Raw genomic sequence first — 23,926 nt, 5'->3', positions numbered from 1 at the left:
AGTGGGGATATGAATGTAAAGATTTTAATGAGCATGTTTTATAGAACTAAATGCTTTCAAAATTTTATTTTATATTTATTTTTCACGTGGAAAGGGTGTTTTGCACCGATTATTTTTCTCATTGACCACTGACACATACGCAATATAATTTTTGGACTTCTCTTAAGATTTAAGAAAAATACGACTGCTCCATTCCACCACATCATAAAATGAAAAATACTCCAAGTTTTAAGGACATTTTCTCAAAGCCATCCTAATGAAAATACCTTTTAAATAATAGAGAATATCTGGTATATTTTTCTCCCCTAAAGTCAAGCCTGCCCTTTAGAGTCAATGCTGGTCAAAGGAGATGAACAGTCGGTGACCTATATCCTCAGCTCACTGTCTCGTTAGGCAGAACACATTTTTAATAATTCATGAAGCCCTTCCTCTAAATAAAGTGGAAGTATTTTATGTTATTTAACTCTTAGCTTATGTAACTTTAGTTTTTAGTAACTTCAAGTTATTTCCAAAACTCTTGGCCCTGAGGTCAAAGCGTGAGAAAATGCCAGAGAGAAAGAAGCCTCCGTGTGCTGGGATTCGTTTTCTCTGTGTTGCATCACCAGCTAGCAGTTTACTGTTAATCTGCCAAGCCTTGATGGAAGGTTGATGATTTTAGAATGCAAACCGACTTACAGCAGTTTTTTTGTAAGAGTGCAAAATATACACCTTCTAATTAATTGTGTAACAGTTGCATGGGACTTGAAAAGCAGTATATAATATATATAGTATATATCTATATATATATACACGTCTATATTTCTTTTCCTAAAAAAGACACAGTAATGGAAAGTCGTACTTCAGTAGAGTCCTCCTCTTTTCAGCCTCTGATGAAGAATCCTATTTTAAGAAATTGATCAAGAAGGAAATGAGTTCCACGCTGTTCGACCATTCCTAACTAAGGCTCACGTCTTGTTCTCCTGTGTAGTAGATTTAAGCTAATTTTTCATGTGGGATTCTTCTTGGATGACCAGCTCTGGACTACCAGAAAAAAATTTTTTTTAAGTTCTGTGACTTTTCCGAGATACTAGAACAAAAGAAGAATTAATCCTCTTTCTCAAGAAAATCCATAGATGTCGAAAAAGAATCACTCAGTAATTTTGACCTATCAATTCCCCTATCTTGAAACGAGGGCATTGTACAGAAAGGTGGAATTCTGTCACTTCTAATTCCAAGTGAAGGTCTTCTAAACGTAAATATCTCTGAGTTTGTGTGCTTGTTTTCTGAGTATACACAGCTGTTTTCTTTAAAGGTTCTCTGAAATCTTGCCTGTTCTATGTGAAATAAAGTGTTTTCATGTGCATTATAGGTATAATGTAGACAGTCTCCTTTTCGTCCATGTTACTAAAGGCACGGGAGATCTAATTCTTGAAACCAGAATATTGAATCACCTTGCAAGCATGGCTCATTTTCAGGAAGCATGCTACCAAAACATAAGTTACAGTGATTGAGATTCAGTGGTTTCTTATATACGTAAAGAATATTCTGTAAAGTTAACTGTTGTTGGACAGTGATATCAATATTTTTGCTATTAAAACAGTGCAATACTCGTATTTGTCTTTTGTATAAAAATGTAATCTTCCTATAGTAATACCTCTGGGCTGTGCAATTGCATAATGATTCGGTAATTTAAAAACATACCAGAATCTTTTCCCTCAAAGTGTTCCTTGTGTTTGCTCTTGTTGAAAATGGTCACCCGGGACCTATGACCACTCCACCATCTCGTTCATTTTGAACAAACTATGATTCCTTGTAGATGAATGAGATATTGGCACCAACATGTAAAAATCTCCCAAATTCAACTGAGAACTCCCAACACAGATGGCACTGGTTAGACACTGTAACGTGCACGAGACACGTACCCAGACACGGAAGGTTGAGAGTGTTGTGGCCCTGGAAATCATTCATTTTGATCAAAACTGATACGGCGTTGCTGTTTTCCCATTTGTCTTTCCTTTGTGTATGTTGTTATTTATGTGTCGATACATTGTAATGATACATGCTGTTAAATAAAATTGATTGAGAAATTCATTTATTCATCCACAAATATTTATTAAGCTGGGCACGGGATATGCTGCACAACAAAACAGACAAAACCCTGCACTCAGATGAGTTGATATTCTAGTGAGAGAAAGCAGACCACAGGCAGTAGATGAGTATCTTAGATCTCATGCTCAAGTAAAGTGTGGCTTCTGCTTTTTGAACTGGTTAAATTTGTTTTTTTTTTCCTCTTAGAACCGTGTTGTATATCTAGAGTGGGGTCTCCGTTTGAATGGCTTATTCCACCTGAATATAGTCATGCTGACAGCAACTTAGCTGAACGTGCATAAAATGTAAACTTGGTAGTGCCCTCCCATGAGGGTCAGGACTACAGAGTTGGAAGGTCTGAAGTTTTGAGTTCAGATGCCCACTGTTTTCTGTCAGCCTTAGTGACCAAAACTTATAAAAATTGTATAAAGTCTGTAATTGTATATGAGACTCTGAGCCCTCCTACCTTTCTGAATTCTAAGTAACAATTCCTGTCAACAACCCAAGAAAGCCAGGTCTGCACCATGTGGTTTGAGGACGCGCGGTTGAGGAAAAGGCATTAGTGCCGTAGAGAAGAGCAAGAATGGTGGTTCCGTCTGTGATCTCACTATTCGGGCTGCGGAACTCTCCGGAAAAGGAGAGATAAAGCAGTATTTCAGCCGAGCCCATTTCCCCCTGCATGTTCTCTTCTGAAGCTAAACAATGCTTATGATGCATGACTCAGCTTAGAAGGTATTTCTTACCGTCTTGTGAACGTAACAAACCTTGAGGAAGATTGTGCATACATACATCCAGATTTATTCACTACAGCATCAGAATTATGTTACAAACCTGAAAGCAGTTTTACTTATCACACATGATCTTTCCAGAGGTTACTCTATTATACCTTTTGTTAGACGTTTCGTATTTTCTCTAGGATTTTATAGATACGCACTGTCTATATACATGTGCACATATAACAGTACACACATATTTTATATAATATATGCACATGTACATAGACCTATGCACTAAAACATAGACATATTTATTCTCTCCCTTGTACTAAATACTAATTTCCCCATACATATGCCTGCCTCTGAAGGGCTTAGCACTCGGTTGGTTTTGAAATACGTTATTTTGAATGAACTTAAAATTGTGCAGCCATCCAATTTATTAATTTTTTTTCTGAATTGAATAATAACCCTTGTAAGAATTTTACCCATGGGATCAATTATCTACACCCATTACTATTCTTCAGGGAAAAGGAAATATCACGTAGCAACTGACTTTGGTTGATAGTACTGATTTTATTGTTTTAACTCTTTTCAGCAGTGCTTGTAATGTTTATATTCATGATGTTTAGAAAATCTTAAAAACGTTCTAATAAGTATCTCTTTCAACAGTTTTACTTCTACTAAATACAAATAACCCCCAAAATTTTTCTCAGTAGGAAAATACTTTATCGATTGAAAATCATCTTAATTCATTTACACAAACATTTTCATAAGCAAGCCCTGATGTAGCAGTTTTAGACAGGGATTGATTTCTTTCCTGAAATAGCAGAGCAGATGTAGAACACTACCCATTATGGAAATTGTAGTCATAAACTCATAATCACTAAGAAGTAATGCATTTAAAATAACTTCTGAGGAATTACTGTCCCAAAGAGCACAGTAGTTGATAATAAAGATGGAAGGCTATACTCTTAAGGCAGAACTAAGTGGTTATATTCTGCTTGTCTGATCTTTCCGTTTTTATTCACAGTTCAATACCCGGGACTCCATAAGGCTGCATATCAAAGACGCCCCACAAATCCCCCTTAATGACTCACCAGGACTCTATTTTCTCTTCTATTGAGGAGATTTGGTATTTTCTTCAGGCATAGTAGCCCCCAAAACCTTGTATTAAATCCTCCGCAAGTATGCAGGGTAGAAGGGCTACATGTGGGCAAATTGTCAGATTGGGTTGGTGCAAAGGACGAGGTTGGGAGAGTGTTGAAGATCTGCTACTCATGTGGACTTAATATGAAAGAAAAGCCAAATGAGACCCTCGCAAAGAAGCTGGGTTGAGCTGAGCACCCGGGAGATCTTTTGTTCAAGAAAAGCCTCGCTTTTCTCTCCACCTGTTCTCCCACCTTCCTGAGGGTGATCGTCTTGTTTCTCTCCCACTGGAGCACCGCACACCTGAATCTCAGTACCTGTGCATGCCCCTACCTGTGCAGAAAGTCTCGCTAAATCTCTAGTCAACATCTTCTGTACGCTGAAGGTCTTCCAGTCTTTGTCGGTTTGTTTGGCAGGAGCTCAAAGACCCTGACAGGCCCGTTATGTCCAAAAAGGGAACTGAAAAAAGAAAAGAAAAGAAAGCTAGATATTTTTTTACTTAGATTTGCACGTGTGTGTTTCAGAAGAGATAGCCTAGCACTTAATAGTCACTTTCGTTTTGAAGACCTGAATCAGGAAGTCTAATATAATTACTTTGCCCTGATACTCGTGTTTAGGGAGCACAATTCCACCAGGAAACCTTCAGATTTATTGAGTGCCTTATATGTACCAGACAATAGGAGGAGATAAGGAGAGGTTTTATCTACACTGTGTACTTATAATTTCATATAAAGTGTTTCATTCACTCACAGTACAGAAATCCGCATCCTTACCTACACCTGTCCCCTCTCTAGTTAAATCACAAATCTCAAGTAGCTGCACACACCTTGACAGATGCAGTAAGAGCTTCAACAGTTTCCATATACTTCAAAATAGAGATTCAGATCCCACTTCTGCTACTTCTGTGAAATGGAATGATTTGCTTACCCTCTCTGAGCCTCAAATTCTCTGCCTGAGAAGTGGGAAGTGCCTGTCTCAGAATATCAATGTGAAAAGTAAATGAAAGGTACAGTTAAAGAACTTAGCATTATTTCTTCACATGTACTAAATAAGTCGGAGCTACTAATATTTTCACAACTATATATATATTTTTTTACATTTTTATTTATTTTTGAGAGACAGAGCACAAGTGGGGGAGGGGCAGAGAGAAAATGAGACAGAACCCGAAGAAGGCTCCAGGCTCTGAGCTGTCAGCACAGAGCCTGATGCGGGGCTCGAACTCAGAAACTGTGAGATCATGACCTGAGCTGAAGTCAGACGCTTAACCGACTGAGCCACCCAGGCGCCCCATTCACGACTATATTTTATCATTGTCCTCCACCACCTTTTTACAAAGAATTACAATCTTAATCGCAAGAGGACAAGAGGAATATTTTATTTATTTTTGCCCTCCTCGTTCCCACTGCCTGGCACGCAGTGGGTGCTTAATAAATGTTTGAGTACACAGTAGAAACACAGCTTTTCCTAAAGCAACTTGCTCCCTAAATAATGTAGAGGGAATTTAGCAACACAGATGTGATTACCAGCTAGAGAATCATGTGCACATGAACTGATACGGCCATATATGTATATGAAGGCTAAAATACTTAAGTGTTCAAGTATTGCACACACTTTAGAATTGAACTTCAACGTTAGCACCACATGGGAGCCATAGCGGTACAACTTTTGAAAACTCTTAAGTGTGTTCTACTAAAAGTTTTAAGTGGTAACCATGAAGCAATTTCAGGTGTATTTTATAAATGTGTAATTCTTGATTTTCTCTCCATATTCTCCCACGTTTTAATTAGCTGTCACAAGAAAAAAAAAGAAGGAAAGTATTAGCTCCTTGTAGCTACCAATATTTTATAAACTCTCTTAGAAATTAACACTGCTCTGCAACAACTCACCCATCTTCATAACCACATTTATAATTTAATTAAATTATACAGGAGAATGTTTTCTGTAAGCTACCAAACTGTTTTCATCTATCTAAAGAAGAGACAATTAGTTGCCTTAATTTTATAGGTAGAGAAACTTTCTTCACCCAAGTCCAGTGTTAAATTATTCATTAATTACAAAGAGGCGGGAGATTTCTGGGTCCCTTGACTATGTCAACATAAGGCAGTACTATTCAAGGACGAAGCCTAGACAATTGCCCACAGGAGAGTTACTTAGGGCATCTCTGAGAGAAAATTATGGACCATGTCATTTACATTTTTATTAAATTTTCAAAAGTAGTTTCCACGTTTGCAAAGTCCTTAAAAATCAGAAGTAGTATAGAAACTGCCATGTTATGCAAGGTGAAATACCATCTATCACAGAGTCACAAGAGCCACGTTCAACTTTGCTAGTTAACATGCTGGCTGAGGGAGAAGAAAAGAGTTGTGTGAAAACTACTCTGTGACTGTTACAGTACAATGTTATAAATCCATGATTTCCATGACATTGTGGCCAAAAGCAGTCACTTCTTGTCTGCATATGGCTAAAAAATCTAAAAAATCTGAGGTGTGACCAGCACACCTCAGCTGTGTTCACCACACCTGTCTTTTGGTGGCTTTAGTCTTCATTTATAAAATCAGGTGTTTGTTAATTTATCTCTCTAGTTCATGGCCTTCAAATCATTTGGTTTAGGGGTGTGTGTATGTGTGTGTGTGAATTGAAGACTGTCTACTATTATTAGCCACCAGTAAACTTTTTCATGTTGTAAGGGTTTTCACAGTCATTCTTCATCCTGTTTTCTTACTTGCTTCAAAAACTAAATGGGAATATGACTTGAAGGGCGTGATTGTCATATTGGGGGGTGGGGAATTATTAGTTTTCATCGGAGACATATTTTGGAATAGAATAAAATTTCATGGACCACACGACCCTAATTAAACTCTAATGAAAGCAAAATTATTGGACAATGTTAGGAAAGGTGATTTCATGCAAATAAGTATATAAATTTTTGAAGCTCTTAATTCATGTCTTCATTGAACTCGCTAGCACCTGCTCTGAGAGAGGCATCCAGCAAAATGCTAGATAGCAAAGAAAAATCATCTACCTCTTTTCCCAAAGGAGGTCATAGTTGATTGTGGCCTAAACCAGATGCAGAATATGGAGACCTGTGACCTTGACTAACTACTGAATGGTCTCTAACTTCATGCGATATTTTAGAATACTAATCCCATTGCCAAAGATGACCGTTTATGCCTCTCTCGACAATTATTAATGTTTCTTTTTCCTGTCACAGTGCTAGATATTTAACAGTCACTCAGTAGAAAACTGTTTTAAAGATTTCACTTTCAGTATCCAATATAAAGCCATCGAATATACTTGTAAGCGTATTTCTCTATTCATCCTTTATTACGGATTTCTCGCCACACAAAATCAGTGTGTGTGCTAATACTAAATACAGTCGTTTTGTCCCATTCTGCGGTTGAAAAGTTTAAGACTTGGGAATGTTTTATTATTTTCCCCCTTTACAGTTCTACTTCTCTCATTATAGGAATCCCCATATGTTATGTACAAGAAAAATCACGAAATGTTTGAAGGAAATGACAAGTATGAAGGATACTGTGTAGATTTGGCATCCGAAATTGCAAAACATATTGGTATCAAGTATAAAATTGCCATTGTCCCTGATGGAAAATATGGAGCGAGGGACGCAGACACAAAAATCTGGAATGGGATGGTAGGAGAACTTGTTTATGGGGTAAGCAAATCAACTTCCTGGACAATTTCCTTACGTGCGCCTGAACCTTTTCCTTTCCCCGCCCGGGCACATACCTGTTCCTAAAGACCTATTGCTGGTTGTAAACTTGCAGTTAACATTCAGAGAGGCATACACGATGTTCCGACGTTTCCCTAGTTTGTTACGGTGCCATTCCCAAATAATGAGCGAAGTTAATACCTCACCACTTCAAAATCTAGAAAGATAAAAAATTTAGAATAGGATGTCCCGTTTAAAAAAAAAAAGTGGTGACTTCAGTACCCGTGATGATTGTTCTCTTGCCTGATGTTGTTCTATCACAGCTATGTTGGTTTAAGAACCGCACAACAAGTCTTTTAGTTATTTACTTGGTGATCGAAGGGAAAGATTTCCTTCAACAGCATCAACTAAGACCTTATTTTAAGTAGTTCTCTGTATCCCCGTTGCTTGTACTTACTGGTAAATATCTTTTATGTAATTTGGCGAAGCAATCATGAAATTACTTTAGCATCTATAAAATATTCACAGTCCTGCTGAACATAGTAAATTTAAACTTTATGCAGTGGCATCATTTTTTTCGATGTAGCAAAACCAAAAAAGCTAGGACATACTTCATAGCGGGCCTCGTGTGAAAACAGGTAGAGGGAGCCCTTCCCTGTGAGTTCACCATATACGAAGTATACACAGCTTATCGCCAAGGGCATACTCTGTGTAGACATTCCTGCCTTACTCAGAACAAGATCAGTTTCTTCAGCTGTCCCTGCAAAGGATCGAAATGAAACCAGCGGTTACCAAGTGCTGGTGATGCGTGATCCTACCAAAGTCCAGAAACCAACCCGAGAGCTCGCAGCAAGCTGTATCCACCTGAGGTGTACTCGGAAATTTCCTAGAGGACAATTCATATTTCACAGACTTCTCCTTCAGGGCACACCCTGTCTGATTCACCCTCACAAGATGCCTTTGAGATAATTGCATGAGAGCCATCCTTCCCTAGACAAGAATAATGATGGAACGATTGAGGACACAACCGAGGTCTATTGAGGGGCCCCGTTCCCAAGCCTGAACTGCAATCCACTAATCACGATTCTGCACCCTGCATGTCACACCATGCAGCGACCAACTTTCTGCAACCAGTCCAGGCCTGTGGCTGTCCCCTCAGCAGAAGAGGAAATTGTTTGGCATTAAAGAGCAATCAGTTAGTTTTATATCCATTTATAAGAACTATTGACCAGTGAGGTGCCCTAAGTGAGGGTGAAAAAAATTGGCAGTTTTAAAGAATCAAAAAGTATTTTACCACAGGGCTCATCAGCGGTTTGATAGTGAGCTTCAAGCTCGAAAGAAAAAGGATCCCTAAACCAGGTGTTCCTTGGTAATTTTTTAGACGGTTGGTAATATTTTTAACTTTTGATACAATAAGTAGATTTTAAATATAAACATTATTCAAGTTGTTAGAGCTACAAGAATTCATTTCCTTCAGAGATCACTATTGGGTATTTCATCTCAAAAAATCCTACTTGGATCACCAATTAGTCATGGATGGCATAACAAGCTTAGGTTTCTTTCTAGAGCATTTGTTACTTCTCTCTTCTGCGGAGCCCCTACCCACTGGGCAACCCAGGCTCACCCCTTTGCGAGGGCTCTGACCATACGGTTCAAGTAGCAAAAATGAGCGATATTTAGAGAGTAGCATAGCTAACGAAAAGTTGTATCCGTGGTACACACCACAGTAACGGAAAGTCCCAAAGTCAAGCAGGTGTCAAAGAGAAAGAGAAGATAACCTAGTGGTTATCAGTTTTCATCATGTTCACTCATCACTTAATCCTCCAGGGTTTAAATTCTCTTCTCTGCTACTTGAGCTTTTCCCGAAAGGAATCTTCTCCCATGTGTCTCCTACACTTTCTGTGGCGTCAGTCTGCATCCAGGTGTCTGTAAATTCTGCACTTTCTTCTGAGTTACTTTACTTTCTTACTGCGAACACGTACAACAGATGTCCAGGTTCCGGGGCCCGGGGTGAAACACCCATTCTGTCCTAGCTACCAAAGCTCCTTAGACAAGCAAAAGGATTCACCTTGAACCCATTGTTGTTGTTGTTGTTGTTGTTGTTGTCATGTTCTCTGCACACTTTGTAATGGACTTGTCAGGAATAAGTGTCCTGTGAAGCACTCACGTGCGGCCTCAGTGCACCACCAGGAGGTGGCCCCAAGTGCAGATCTCCCCGCTCCTAGCAGGTGCTCTCCTCCTGTGGCACCTGTGCGCCCAGCGAGTCCATTCCGTGGTCCTCTGTGGCCCTTCTGCTGGGTCCTGCCAGACTCGTGTGCATGGAGTTGAATCCACGGGAATGTTCTTCCAGGCATGTTCCATGGCCGGCCGGCACCAGGATTACCTGTGCTGTGTGGTGATGTGCCGGTTCATGAGCCTTGCCCCAGAGGCCCTGGAAAACCCAGGTATCATGCGGCGCTTGCAGGAGACCCTTTGCCTACTTCCTTCCGGGAATCGCCGAAAGGTTGTGGGCCATCTCCAGGGTTAGCAGACAAAGCCCAGGTCTGTCTCCTCTGTTCACTATCCTCTTGCAGACGTCATCGGACATCCCAGGTCTGCCCTCCCTCACATCTACTTTCACATGCAGGAGGGCCCCCTTGTTTCTCTCCGTGTTGCTTTCCTTTTGTAGAGTTAACTCATTCAGGGTCACTTGCATAAGTAAAACATTTCATAAGAACGTTACGCAGAACGAGTTACACGAGTGGTGTTTCAGATCGGTGTAAGGATGTTGTGGCCACATATTCCTGTTGCAACAGCAGAACAGCCACTTAGAAAACTAACGATTTTGTAGGATGTCATCAGGTATGCTACCAAATACAGCTTAGAGGAATTGTGGGGGCAAGACTAAAACACGTATGATGGAGACTGATCATACGATATGAGAAGAATTATACTCAAAATGTTTATTTTGAGAGAGAGAGAGAAAGTCTGAGTAGGGGAGGGGCAGAGAGAGAGAGAGAGAGATCTAACGAGACTCTCAACGCAGGGCTTGGACTCACAAACCAGGAGATCATGACCTGAGCTTAAATCAAGAGTCAGATGTTGAACCGACTGAGCCTCGCGGGGATCCCCTGATATGACAAGAATTTTTCTAAGCGTGAAACCAAAGGCTAAAGACACAAAAAAGATACTTTTATAGGCTACAAAAAATTTAATACATATATTGCAATGAAGTACCTTGATCTAAGTTATATAATGAAAACAGATGCTGAGTAGGGAGAATATTTGCAACATATGTGGAAAATAAAAGTTAATATTTTGAATATATTTGAAAGTGCTTACAAATTAGTCAGTAAAAAATGAATTCACCATATGGAAAATACAGGCAGATTATAACAGGTTATGATATTTTAAAAAAGCCAATGTAGCTATTTGTTTTACAAAAATAAACTCAATACAAAGAGATCTAATTTTCTATAGAGCAAATTGACAACGATAAATGAGAATAAAGGCACACATGGGCTGTCCACCATCCATAGCTGCAGAAGCTGTCACACAATGTTGGTGACAGTAGAAATTTGCATGGTCTTCCTGGAGAAAAGTTGCACAAAATACATCATGACCGTTACAAAGAAGGGTACCATTTAGACCAGCAACCCCACTTCTCGAAATCCATCTTAAACAATTAAGGTATCTTCTAGGGTTTTTCTTCAAAGATGTTCACATAATTCATCAAAGTTTTAAGCCGTGTAAACCTGGAAACAGTACAAACAACTCTTAAAATAATAAGTAGATTGAGTAAATTTTGTTATTTTCATATGATAAAATACTAGCAGTCATTAACTAATTTTTAATATGTAAGATAAAATGAAAAGCGTTCATCCTTTCCTTCTGAGTAAAAGAATCATAAAATAGTGTTTTATGGGGCACCTGGGTGGCTCAGTCGGTTACATTCCGATTTCAGCTCAGGTCATGATCTAAAGGTTAGTGACTTCAAGCCCCGCATCAGGCTCTGTGCTGACAGCTCAGAGCCTGGAGCCTGCTTGAGATTCTTTGTGTCTGTCTGTCTGTCTCTCTCTCTCTCTCAAAAATAAATATTAAATTTTTTTAAAAAAACATAGTGTTTTATATTACCCCATTGTGAAATAAGAAAAATATTCTTCATCAAACCATGTCTAGCAGGGCATATATTAAGAAAAAAATAAGACTAGGTAAGAGTGGAGGTAACTTTCCTTAATTTGGGGATTCTGTGTTTAGATACTAATTTTCCTATGGCTAGTTGATATATCACTTGTATAATGAGAGTTATACAAGTAATAAGATTGCAGAAATAAACACCTCCCAGTAGTGAATCTGACTTCTGTGTGTGTGGGCGTTTATGATGGAAGCTAAGTTCGTTCCCCTAGAAGGCACTGCTGGTGAACCCTCACTCGCCCAGCGGGCAGCATCATGACTGCAGTGCAGTGCCCACCGCAGCCCTCCAGATGCCCCTGTATCAAGCTGCTGGCCGTCAGGTGAACCAGCGAGCTGAGGGTATACGGGAGTGAGGCAGCCTCTGTGTAAGAGCACAAGTGCTTGAGCAATGTCCCAGATTCCACTTTAATGCCAAATATTTTCCTTTCCAAACGAACAATCAAGTAATCTTTGTTTTCACAGTGTAGATCATGTAACATCTTACAGTTTTCTCATGACACTTTATTTCATCAGTTTGAGAGATGGCATGATTTACAAGGAAACACAAGCTCCAATCCCAGAACTGCCGTGACGTGTAGAATTCACCTGAGTCTCAGTTCCATCGTCTAGAAAACAGTGATAAGCCGGATTACCATGAATGTTAAATGAGATGCCCTTTAAATATTTAGTTCGATGTCAGGTACATAATCCCTCAATAAGTGCTCACTAGTATTTTATTCATTTTTGTAATGGATAATCACAGTAATGCAGCGAGGCAAACAGGAAAGTGTCCTCGTTGTAGAGATATGGAAAACGGGCTCAGAAAAATCGCTCAGAACAAAAATGGAAGCTGGTGTCTTAACAATCATAATATCTGAGAATTGAATCCACTGTTTTCCAAAAGCTGTGTTAGAAATTGGAAGTAGAAAAAAATCACCGTATGGGCATAGTAAGAAATAAATGCCAATTTCCAGATTTTTGTGTGCGCGCTGGATTGGAAAATGTCATCAAACAACGGGTTTCTTCTGTCCCACAAACACAGACAGTATGATAGGTTTGTTACAACTGGAAAGGGATAAAAAAAAAAAAAAAAAGAAGGACTGTTTGAAATTTGCAATTCATAATATTAAGGCATGGCCAAGTAATGAGTCCGTGGCACCATTCCAAAGGAAACAGAAAAGGCTGCAACGTAGCAATTCTGGCCAAGAAATTCAGAAATTCAGCCATAAGGAAAGGCAATTAGGGCTCCCCCTCTGCCCCAGCCCACATCCTTAAAGCTTCACAAGATGCATTAACCTATGTGTTTTCATGTGTCTTTTCTCTTTTAGAAAGCAGAGATTGCTATCGCCCCTCTGACAATCACTTTGGTCCGAGAGGAGGTCATTGACTTCTCTAAGCCCTTCATGAGTTTGGGCATATCTATCATGATCAAAAAGCCTCAGAAATCCAAACCAGGAGTGTTTTCCTTCTTGGATCCTCTGGCCTATGAGATTTGGATGTGCATAGTCTTTGCCTACATTGGTGTCAGCGTGGTCTTATTCCTAGTTAGCAGGTTCAGTCCGTACGAGTGGCACACAGAAGAGCCGGAGGATGGAAAGGAAGGACCCAGCGACCAGCCTCCCAATGAGTTTGGCATCTTTAACAGCCTCTGGTTTTCCCTGGGTGCCTTCATGCAGCAAGGATGTGACATTTCACCCAGGTGAGTCTGAAAACCTCAGTTCCTCACCGATTCCCCAGTAATCCTTCGTGCCGTGCAGAACATCTCTATCCAGGTTCTTGTCCCGGAAGCAGAGCTTTACTTGAAACATACAAAAAAACTTGCAGTTCCCAAATTTATCTAAGTATATTCACGGCCAGTTTCTCCAACTTAGCGCCAAATGTGGAAACCTCATAAAGATGAAATTTCCCGATGGAAAAGTAACATGCTACCCGTGAGAACCCTCAAAAAGCACTGCGGTATTAATATTTCCTTCACTGGTTTGACAGATGGAGACAAAAATCTCAACTGTAAGAACAGGAATTCATTTCCATTTTGTCTCCTTTTCAAAATCAAATGTCTTTGTTACTATGGCTGTTGTTCACTTTTTTTTTTAATTAATTTCGAACTTGATTTACATCCCATGCACCTTACAGGAGATTTCTGCCACATAGTTACCGAAAACCTGAGTCAGGATGCTGGGTAGCAGGTATACATTGTTCTATCTAACAATACAAGCCGTGGGCAGAGTTCAGCTGTGTGCTGTGTTAGTTTAATAGAGATGTTTTTCAGTATCTCTGGATTCATGCCTCACTTCCTTTGGATGCCACTAAGACATTTTCAGTTACGTTTGCCCAAAATGCAGCTAATCTCCCGTTACAAGAAAAATACCAAATTTCTCCTGTAGGAAAAAAAAAAAAACAGCAGAAAGTCGGAGAAGCTAAGAATTGAATTTAAATAGTGACTTATATCATCATCGCAAATATACAGATTTTTTTTTTAAGAAATGTATGCTTTCTCAAAAGACATTTTAGCCACAAGTCACTTGATGTTCCTTAAGACCCAGGAAAACTATAAATGTGTTTAAATTCCACTGACATATGCATCTGAGTCAATAACTCTGAATTAATGAAATGAAAAGAAAGCAAAGTAAATCAAGTAATGGATTTGAAAACCAGGATGAAGCAAATGCCAAATTAAAACCAACAAGTGCGACTAATACAATACTGATAAAAAAGGGAGAATTTTAAGGCTAGAAATGTCATGGAAAATATGAAAATTTGTTTCTTACTTTACAAAATTGTTTAAAGACAATTCATCCCAGGAATTTCAAATAGTTTGATGGTCCCACTGAGTGATATCAATTATGAAAATGACCTGGATTTTTAATTCATTCCATCCCCGCTTTTCCTCTGCATCCACATCACCCACACGTCTCTGACAGCAGGGAAAGGATGAGGAGAGAACTTTTTTTCTGGAAGGTTAGCATCGGTTTTTAATGCCGTCCTGCTGTCCCTTGACAGGTCACACGCTCAGGTCTCATGTTGGCAGTGGCAGAGGGAACATTTTTACACCGGAAAGTGAAGATGCATTAGGACATAGCCCATCCTCCACTCAGATCAGTAACACTCACAAATGAAATTATCAGAAAGGAAATCTCAAACTAACAAAACAGCCCTCGACTGCAGTCCCTCTGAGACCAGTCTGAGGCATCATCTGGCCCAGCCAATGGCAGGTGCCACTTTGGCACATGCCCCACCCACCCTGGCTGGGCTCTGACTGCAGGTAATCACAGGTTCTGTCATAAGGGTATTGATCAGATTGTGTCAAATCTAAGACCTCTCCCAGTGTTAAGACGTATTGCTATTTTAGGTACCACGGAGAGAGAAATAATGCTGCCCATTAAAGCACATGACTGTGTTTTATCTCCTGGCCTGTAGGCTGCATCCTAATTCCAGAGATGCTAAAATGTAAAGGGAGGAGGGTATCACTGGATTTAAGTGTGTGTTCCTTTTCTGTACCTGAAGGAACTGCATTAAGTCCCATGTTTCTGCTGACTAAACAGTAAAAAGGAAACGTTTTCCATCTTGCCAGTGGCATTTCTAAATTCACTATGCCATGAAGGGCATCAGATTGTACTGAAGGCTAGAATCATTCTTGAGTAGACAGAAAATGAAACAATATTTGCAGTTGTTGCTTTCAACGTACATTGGGAAGCGATGGTATTTCTTTTATTTCTCTATGTCGGTTAGAGAAAGGAAAATGTGCATTATCTTCTCCGTGTTCAGATCCCTCTCAGGTCGGATTGTTGGAGGTGTCTGGTGGTTCTTCACGCTCATCATTATATCATCTTATACCGCTAACCTCGCTGCTTTCCTGACGGTAGAGCGAATGGTCTCCCCCATAGAAAGTGCGGAAGACCTGGCCAAACAAACAGAAATTGCCTATGGAACATTGGATTCAGGGTCAACAAAAGAATTCTTCAGAGTAAGTTAAGGGAAACACCAACGGTGAAATGTTCGTAATTTTGAAGCTCAGGCCATTTTTGCCAACAATCATTTTATGGGCTGTAGCCATGGTAGGTTTTACACATACAGTAGTAACTGCTCCGTTTAATGCCAATACTCCTACTTGGATTTTATAATCACTTTAATTTGCAAAATCTAATTGACTTATTCACATTACAAGAAAGACTCAAGGAAAAGTGACAACAAAAAGGTAATTAAAACAACTTTATAATGTAACTTATCCAAAGGATTCCAGTGTTGGTAATGCTATGATGATACTGCATCTGGGAAGATTGAATTTATGTATGTTTTGGGGTTAAGAGCGTAAAAATGAACGTAAGATTTGTTTTTTAAAGAATAAATTTAACGTGCTACATTTGAAACCCTTAACTGCAGGTTATACTCCCTTCTATGAGGTATATATAGTCTATAATCTATTCTGTAACAGTGGATTTCAAAGCAATATATTTGCGTCCTCACAAGATAATGGTAAGAGAACTGGACACCTTTGTAGGGCTTTGTATGTGCTGACTTCTCTGCTTTGTGGATAAAATTGTTCACACTGCTAGAAATTTACATATGGCTATGATCCCTTTTGTTTTCCCTCAGGATGGCAGGTATTTGGGAGTTTTTGTTTCTGTCTTTCAGTTGCTTGTTCCATTAGGAGGATGAATTTTTGATCGGTGAAACTCTTTTACTCTGCTTCTGCTTAATCCAGAGATACATACTTGGTAATGTCTGGTCAGAGATAAGGATTCATTTTGTGATTTCAGAACCAAATCATTAAAAGGTAGTCAGAGTGACATTTTCTCAAGTATTTACCAAAGTAATAATGAGGACATTTTATGTGTACTTTCAGTTGGTTAGTGACAGATACTTAGTAATTCAGAAGACAAGGCAGATTTCCCTATTTTTTAAGGTTTTGTGTAAAAATAATGATCGCCCTTTAAAGGAAGTTCACGCTTACGTGTATAGGACATGAAAGTTTGCATTGTCATTTTAAATGTATATGCTTATCATTTTCCCACTCAGCCTGAAAATTAAAAACAACAAAATGCCCTAATCCTTAAGCTGGCCTTAAGTTTCATGTGCTTGGAGTTCAGTTAGAGATTTCTCTTTTTGTAGAAACATCTGATTGTGTTATCCTTATAAACTACAGATGTTTACATAATACTAAATTAAGAACAAACCACACAAAAATTCTGCCAGACGCATCACTGGGCATTGTTTAAAAAAGAAACCAGGCAAAAAAAAAAAAAAAAAGAGGTTAGAGTGGGAGAGAGCCAAAGCATAAGAGACTCTTAAAAACTGAGAACAAACTGAGGGTTGATGGGGGGTGGGGGAGAGAGGAAAGTGTGTGATGGGCATTGAGGAGGGCACCTGTTGGGATGAGCACTGGGTGTTGTATGGAAACCAATTTGACAATAAATTTCATATATTGAAAAAAAAAAAAAAAGAAACCAGTGTCTTCGTCAACAATTTGGAGCATTGCCAATAGATATAATGAAAAATTAATGGTAATGAGAGTATTTGCAGATTTTTCTAAAACTATAAATAATAGTCATAGCAATAGATTTTATTAACAGTATTCTATGGATACATTTAACTAAGCAGATTTTTAAAATTTACTGAGTACATCCCAGTCTTTAAAAGTTACTGATAGAAACATACTGCTCTAACACATTTTAGCATAATTTCAGTACCTTGCCGGAAATCTCTAAGTTTGTAACTGCTTCCGTCCAAAAGTAAGTAGGTAAAATTCAGTGACTGTGCCCAGAAACCATTACGTGTATGCATCAAAATAGAATACAAGTTTGTGCTATCACTTGCATTTTACCGGAAAAAGGTGACTGATTTTCATGGAAATCAGGCAAATATTTGCAGGTTCATCATCCTGCCTTGAGTGATAAAGGAAGAAAGGTCATGTTGATTCCCTGAAAAAAAATTTCATAAATACCTCCCTGTAAAGCTCTCGAGCATCAAACACCCTGAAAATGTTTATTTTTAATCTTTATGGAATTTTTTTAAAGTGTCCCAAATTCTAAAAACTGGTGAGGTAGATAAGAGAGTATGTTGATAAGAAATACAGGACTAAGGAAAGCTGTTTGCTGGCTTTACAGAGCCTTTCACACAGGCTGTGCAATCACCGTGCCCCCTTTCCTTTCTCTCCCACCCCACTTCAGTTTCAAAATGGAAAGATTTTCTTAGAAGTGTAGGTATTTATTGTTGCCTGAACCCTAATGGGACAAGAAAGCCCATTCCCTGACCGCACACTTTCAGGAATGCATAAACTCGGGTTCTCTGATAAAAATCGAATTCATTTCCTACCCTGTGCTCTCCCCCCTCTCCCACGGATGATGACCTGGTTTAAATAAACCATTTTGTCTGACGGGTTGAGGAAACAGAATGTGAAGGGTATTTTTGCCCTTGTCGAAAATGTTTCCTCGGGGGAACACAGTAATGGTACATCTCTCAGCCCCACTGAACTGCCTCGGGCAGTGACCTGTACTCAGGGCTTCAAAAAATGTTGCAGTTAAAATCAACTGGAGAAAGAATTAGGCCAGGGGGAACAAATTACATCTGAATTCACCTGTTGCCTTGGGCGTGCCTCATTGTGAAGCTTGGTATGTTTCGTGTTCTGTGCTCCCAGTTCAGCATAAACACAGAGGCGTTTGAAGAGAGTTCCTATTTGTCACTTACCGACAGCCTTCTCTGTAGGTACTGAGACATTATTATACACCTGATTTGCACATGCTGCTTTTTTATTTCAACGCAGATTTTACACTGCGGCTGTTTCAGCCATCGGGGAAACCACGAATGCGTAAATGGGGTGGATTACTCTCTCAGGGGTTATAAGATTATCAAATCTTGTGAAGCCATCGCTTATCAGCCATGCTGCATAAGCGACTAGCAGCGGGAAATAATTCACCTGACAACAATGTACATATGAAGTATAATGCGTGACATGTGTACATATTTTCTCTTAAAAAACGGGAATGGCAGGATACTTCATTTTTGAGAAATTAAAAGCACAGCATAGTTTTAAAACTCCAAGAATGATTTCGAGTAATAAAATAGTGCTTTAAATAAGTAAGCCTCCTATTCATTGAGTTTCGCAATAAACAAATAAATCTGAGATTATTTTTCTAATCTCAAAGAATGACTTTTTATTATCTTTGCTTCTTACCTTGAGCCTAGTCACTCCCCAAACCTAATCTTTAAGAAGATGTGACAGTTGAAGATTTTAGGGACTTAAAATCCCATTATCACTGCATTCATGAGTTTGCTGGGTCTGCAGAAATTTCCCTTTTAACCTGTCTCATCAAATGTATAAAGGTTTGCTTACCCTCACTCCTTAGCAGACACCTCTTGCGGTCACAGATAAGGCACAGGGATATTATTTCCGCCTTTCCCTTCTTGAATGTCCCCCCCCGACCCCCTTCACCATGTGAACATGATCTTATCTATGCCACGCGCCTTTAACTCTGAATCAGAATTCCTAAACATTCACAGAGTGACAGTGTAATTTTTTTTTCCCCCAAAAGAGTTGCTTTCATTATCTGTCTGATTTCCCACCGGGCCGCTGTACCTTTACAACTTCTGTTATACGTAAGGCCTGCTAAGTTTGGCGCAACTACATGTGGATTCCTCTTTCTTCTGGATTTTAAAGGAATTAATTTACCTTCCTTTGCACTTAAGGTGTATGTAATTCAATGTATTTAAACAAATGCAGCAGTAATTTTCCTCACATGAATATTGTACAAATGGACTTCTAAAAAATATCAGTGGCCTAAAGATACTTTGTTCTTTTAAAAAGGAATCATTTGTTTTACTATTTCATTGCACTCTGTAATTGTCTTCCTCATTGTCAAGGCCTGGAAATACTCTTTTTCCACCCTGCTGTGTTAGTTTTGTTTAGCGGTTCTGATCCCTTCGAGCAAGATGCCAGACACTGACTGGAAAATTGCCAAGGAACCACCCGAACTCTCACGTTCTTAAAAAATTTCAGAACACTTTTCAATGAAAACGATACCCAGGTTTTATTTCTTTTGTTTTCAACGTAGTATCCATGAATGCATGTGGACCTCTGTACCTTTTTCGGTGACACTCACAAGTCGACGTGTTTTTTAGGGTGATTATACGCCTAAAACATGTCATTTGCCAACATTTCTTTCGGTTGAAATTATCAGAATGAATGCTTAAGGACTTCTGTATCCGGTGATCCAGACAGTTTAGGATTTTCAGAGATCAGAACTCATAAAATGGAAGAGTTAGTTGTCTGGAAGACAGCTCTGTTATTGAAGACAGAATGAAGGGGGCCAAGCAGCATGGCCTCCTTAGTGGATCCCGAGGTTGAGGGTTCTGAGTCCAGATCCGCCCCTGGCCTGGAGCCACAGAGAATATTTGCCGTTTCATTTAGTGTCGGCATGCAGTTTCCTCATGTGTGGCTTCCTATAGGCACAAGTAACCCGACGTTACCCGAACACCCACACACCCCCCACAAGCTCTATGCCACTGAGATATGTTTAAGTGTTAATAGCGTCAACACACTCCATGGGATAATACAGGATGTCCCTTCTCCATCATGGTATTTATCCCCATTTGAATACACATTGGCATAAAGTATCTGTTTTTTGTAGTGTTCCAGTATGCACATCTCTTAACTGTTACATAGGATACTGAGTACTCCATTCCCGTCTTCTGAAACCAAAATGTTAAATCCAACTTTTATCAACATCTTTCTCTGTCGACCTGAATCATTTGATTTGTGCCCCAAAGACGTGTCTTCTTAAGTTTGCTCTTCAGGATATTTGTTGATAATTGAGAATCTGTCATTTATCGGATCCTATATTCTGATAGACAAAGGAAGGTCAATGTACAATGAATATAGATGGTACTGAGGATTTGCTCTCAAATGAAGAGACTTAAGTCTGAATGAAGTCTCCATTAGTTTTTATTTGGGTCCAGATACAAAAGGTCAACACCTTGTTATTGGGCAAACACTCGTACCAGAAAACTCTGAGCATCATTGTATTATCAAACATCAAACAGGAGGCAGGCTTCTCTGACTCATTAAATACATCCCTCCGGGACATTTGAGGTCATTTGGAAACATTTTTGCATTTGAAATATCTGTTTGGATACAAGATCTAATATGAATGCAGATACCAGCACAAGGATCTAGATAAATTAAGTAGACGGAGTAACTTAGATGGAGCCCAAATGGACAAAAATAAATGTCTTGGCTGAAGTCAGGGTATTAGAAAGACTAACTCTCTAAAATATTTAATAGGAAAACAGGAATCACTTTCTTTGTTTTTCAGGTTTTTTGACTTTTTACTTGAAAATAATTTTTTTATTTTTTATTTTTGGAAGTGTAGTTGACATACAACGTTACAGTAGTTTCAGGTATACATCACTCAGTGCTCATCATGACAACTGCACTTGACATCTGTCACCATACGTTACTGGACAGTTACTATATTCCCTACAGTGTACTTTGCATCTCCATGACGTTTCTAACTCGAAGTGTGTACCTGCAGAGAGAGAAGGAATCACTTCTAAGTTTAATGTATGTGCTACTTGGAGATTTTATTAGAAAAAGTCTAAAAACATTGGGTGGACCTAGAGTTTGCCCCTTGTGCTGTGGTCGTTTGGTTTGTGCCCCTCTTCCTGTGCCCCTCTGCCACTGACTTGGTCCGGACCGCTCTTCCTATTCGACTTAGAATGCTTCACGTGTACAACTCTGAAGCACGAGAGAAGACAAAAATGGCACAGCATAGTAACACTCCTCATTTGCTACAATTCAAGTGCCGGATTAAAAGGAGTTTTACAGAGCTGACCTCAAGTCTAATCTGGCCCTTTTCCGGTTTACCATGAATGTGATAGAACTCTCGTTATGGCATTCTACATTTAAAAATAAAAATAATAGTACTTTGCTCTTTAAGCGCTTGAGGAGGGTAATTGTTTATGACAGGCAGGCCCGCTCCTTCAGGTATGGCTTCTACATGTCTGCCATTTCAGTGATTTCCTAAAATAGTTGGAACAGGCAGTTTCCTCGCTGGAGGGCAAAATGCTAGCAAGGCGAGACTGGACTGACGGGACAAGGGAAAAAAAGGTACTTAACAAGGCTTTCTCCGTATGTGGGTTCGGTCGATATTAACATGTTGTTCCCTTCTTTCCTGTATTTAATTTTATTTTAATTTCCTCCAGAGATCAAAAATAGCAGTGTATGAAAAGATGTGGACCTACATGCGATCGGCAGAGCCGTCCGTGTTCACGAGGACTACAGCTGAGGGAGTGGCTCGTGTACGCAAATCCAAGGGCAAATTTGCGTTCCTCCTGGAGTCCACTATGAACGAGTACATTGAGCAGCGAAAGCCGTGTGACACGATGAAAGTGGGAGGAAATCTGGATTCGAAAGGCTATGGAGTAGCAACGCCCAAGGGTTCCTCATTAAGGTGGGTGGGATAGTATAACAATAGAACATGTGTTGTTATAGTATTCCACCTTCCCTGATGTCCCCGACAGACGTGTTTGGTTTTGTGTGTGAACGTGGCATGTCCGTCCGTTTTCTTTTCCTCCATTTCATACGTTTTGATCAACAGTCAGGTAATTTTTTTTTTAATTTTGGAATAATTAATCACAGTTGACATGTATATCTTTTAAGGCCATATAAAAACCAAACTGGTTGAACACTAGCTGCTTCCAGTGGGCCGAAAACGTGGGTAGCCACACTTCTGTGTCTCATCAACTTTGTCTGGTCACTAAAATCTGCGCTCTCATTTTGTCAGTTAACAATTCTACATTTTCTCATTATTTTTCCGCACTCTGCCTGCCCTCTAGTTTCTGAGTAAGAGAAAACCAACCTTTTCCTAACAAACCCCTTTTTTTTTCTTCTCCATTTCAGTGTTTCGTTTTTCACGGCATCATTGTATTTCAGATCCCCGTGAGGTTGTATGGGTGCTAACTCTGTAACCGCATCTGTTTATAGATGCAGTCGCTATCGGCCAGAAAGCTGGGCTCTGACTCTATGGTGCTTACTCTAGTCACACTCTCGCCCATTGCAAAGGGAGTGTGGCCTAAGTAAGATCCGTAAAATCAGACCTGACGACAATGTAGAATTGCTCACACAGAGACCCCTGCAGTGTGAGACATGAGCAAAGCATCACACATGTGGATTAATACCGTCATCATTGTGGTATTAATCCACATGTGTTAAAGATGAGACTTTCATTCTGAAGGAAATGTTGGTAAAACCTGCCCTTTTTACCCTTTTGGTCCTGGACATAGAGGATTCACATGTTTATGCCCAGGAGGCAGAATTTCCTCTTTTCCTTAAGCAATTAAAGGCTGCTGTTGAATCGTTGGGGCTAGAGCAAAGCCGGAGTCAGAAATGACAACTGACAAATTACTCTGGTCTCAGTGCTGCTTAGGAGAGATTCGTACAAAGCACAGATTCAAGAAGAAGTCAGAATCTTTGCTAAAGGACTTAACCACGAACCTGGTGTTGAAAAATGATGTCTCTGGTAAGCCCTTGAAACGTGAAAATAATGAGACCTGAGCCCAGTAGGAATGAAAACAATATAAAAATTACATGATTGTTTTCATTGGTTTGACAAGGGAACTGCAGCGTGCTTTGGATGTGTGTCTTGGGAGGGGTGGGTGGGGGTAACACAGATAGAGGAAACAATTGCTAGTCCTGGGAGGGTTGTATTAAACCAGTATTTTGTGTTTGCAAGCAACACCGTGATAACTAGTGAGGGAGGGCTTTCATGGTATGTCCAAAGGGACAGTTCTCAAAGGAGAGAGAACAGAAATTAGCCAGTCGAGTCCAGTTTGGGTGTGGACTCTGGCCATTGTGAAGTCAGGCTCATTTGAACATCCCTCCCGCCCGCATGACACTGGAGAAATGTTTAGGGAGAAAGCCAAACAAATAAATTACCCACGATCAGACTCTCCCCCAAAATATTTCAACCACTCAGAAACCTAAACTGGCTTCAGGGTATTCGGTCTTGGAGGGTATATTTTGCATGATGCGGTGTAAAAATCTGTGATGGCAGGTAAGCCGCGTAGCAAAGAAATCGCTCCTGAAAGAAGTACCAGCTCTCAAAGCAGTAACATAAGTAACGTAAGAGAAATAGACGGGGAGACGGCAGCGGTGGTTGATACATACGTCAGTGTTCAGACC

General features: G+C 39.7%; 1 protein-coding gene across 14 annotated transcripts in view; it reads left to right on the top strand.

Moving 5' to 3' along the window:
• GRIA4 (glutamate ionotropic receptor AMPA type subunit 4) overlaps window positions 1-23,926 on the top strand; it is a 390,564-nt gene that overhangs the window by 327,225 nt on the left and 39,413 nt on the right. For 12 of the 14 annotated variants that reach the window (XR_003417752.2, XM_027051942.2, XM_027051940.2 and 9 more), the window contains 4 exons: window positions 7,396-7,602; window positions 13,080-13,450; window positions 15,517-15,715; window positions 21,949-22,196. Coding sequence is in view for 13 of the 14 variants with exons in the window: in XM_027051942.2 (XP_026907743.1) it covers window positions 7,396-7,602; window positions 13,080-13,450; window positions 15,517-15,715; window positions 21,949-22,196 (1,025 nt within the window). In the remaining variant the exon portion in view is untranslated. Of the gene's footprint in view, window positions 1-863; window positions 2,071-7,395; window positions 7,603-13,079; window positions 13,451-15,516; window positions 15,716-21,948; window positions 22,197-23,926 lie in introns of those variants that run through there. The other 2 variants (XM_027051948.2, XM_027051955.2) reach the window with 2 other exon arrangements.

The sequence above is a fragment of the Acinonyx jubatus genome, chromosome D1 (assembly GCF_027475565.1).
Source record: "Acinonyx jubatus isolate Ajub_Pintada_27869175 chromosome D1, VMU_Ajub_asm_v1.0, whole genome shotgun sequence".
NCBI lineage: Eukaryota > Metazoa > Chordata > Mammalia > Carnivora > Felidae > Acinonyx > Acinonyx jubatus.
Note: the sequence above shows the minus strand (reverse complement) of the source record. Positions and strands in the feature narration are given on the sequence as shown.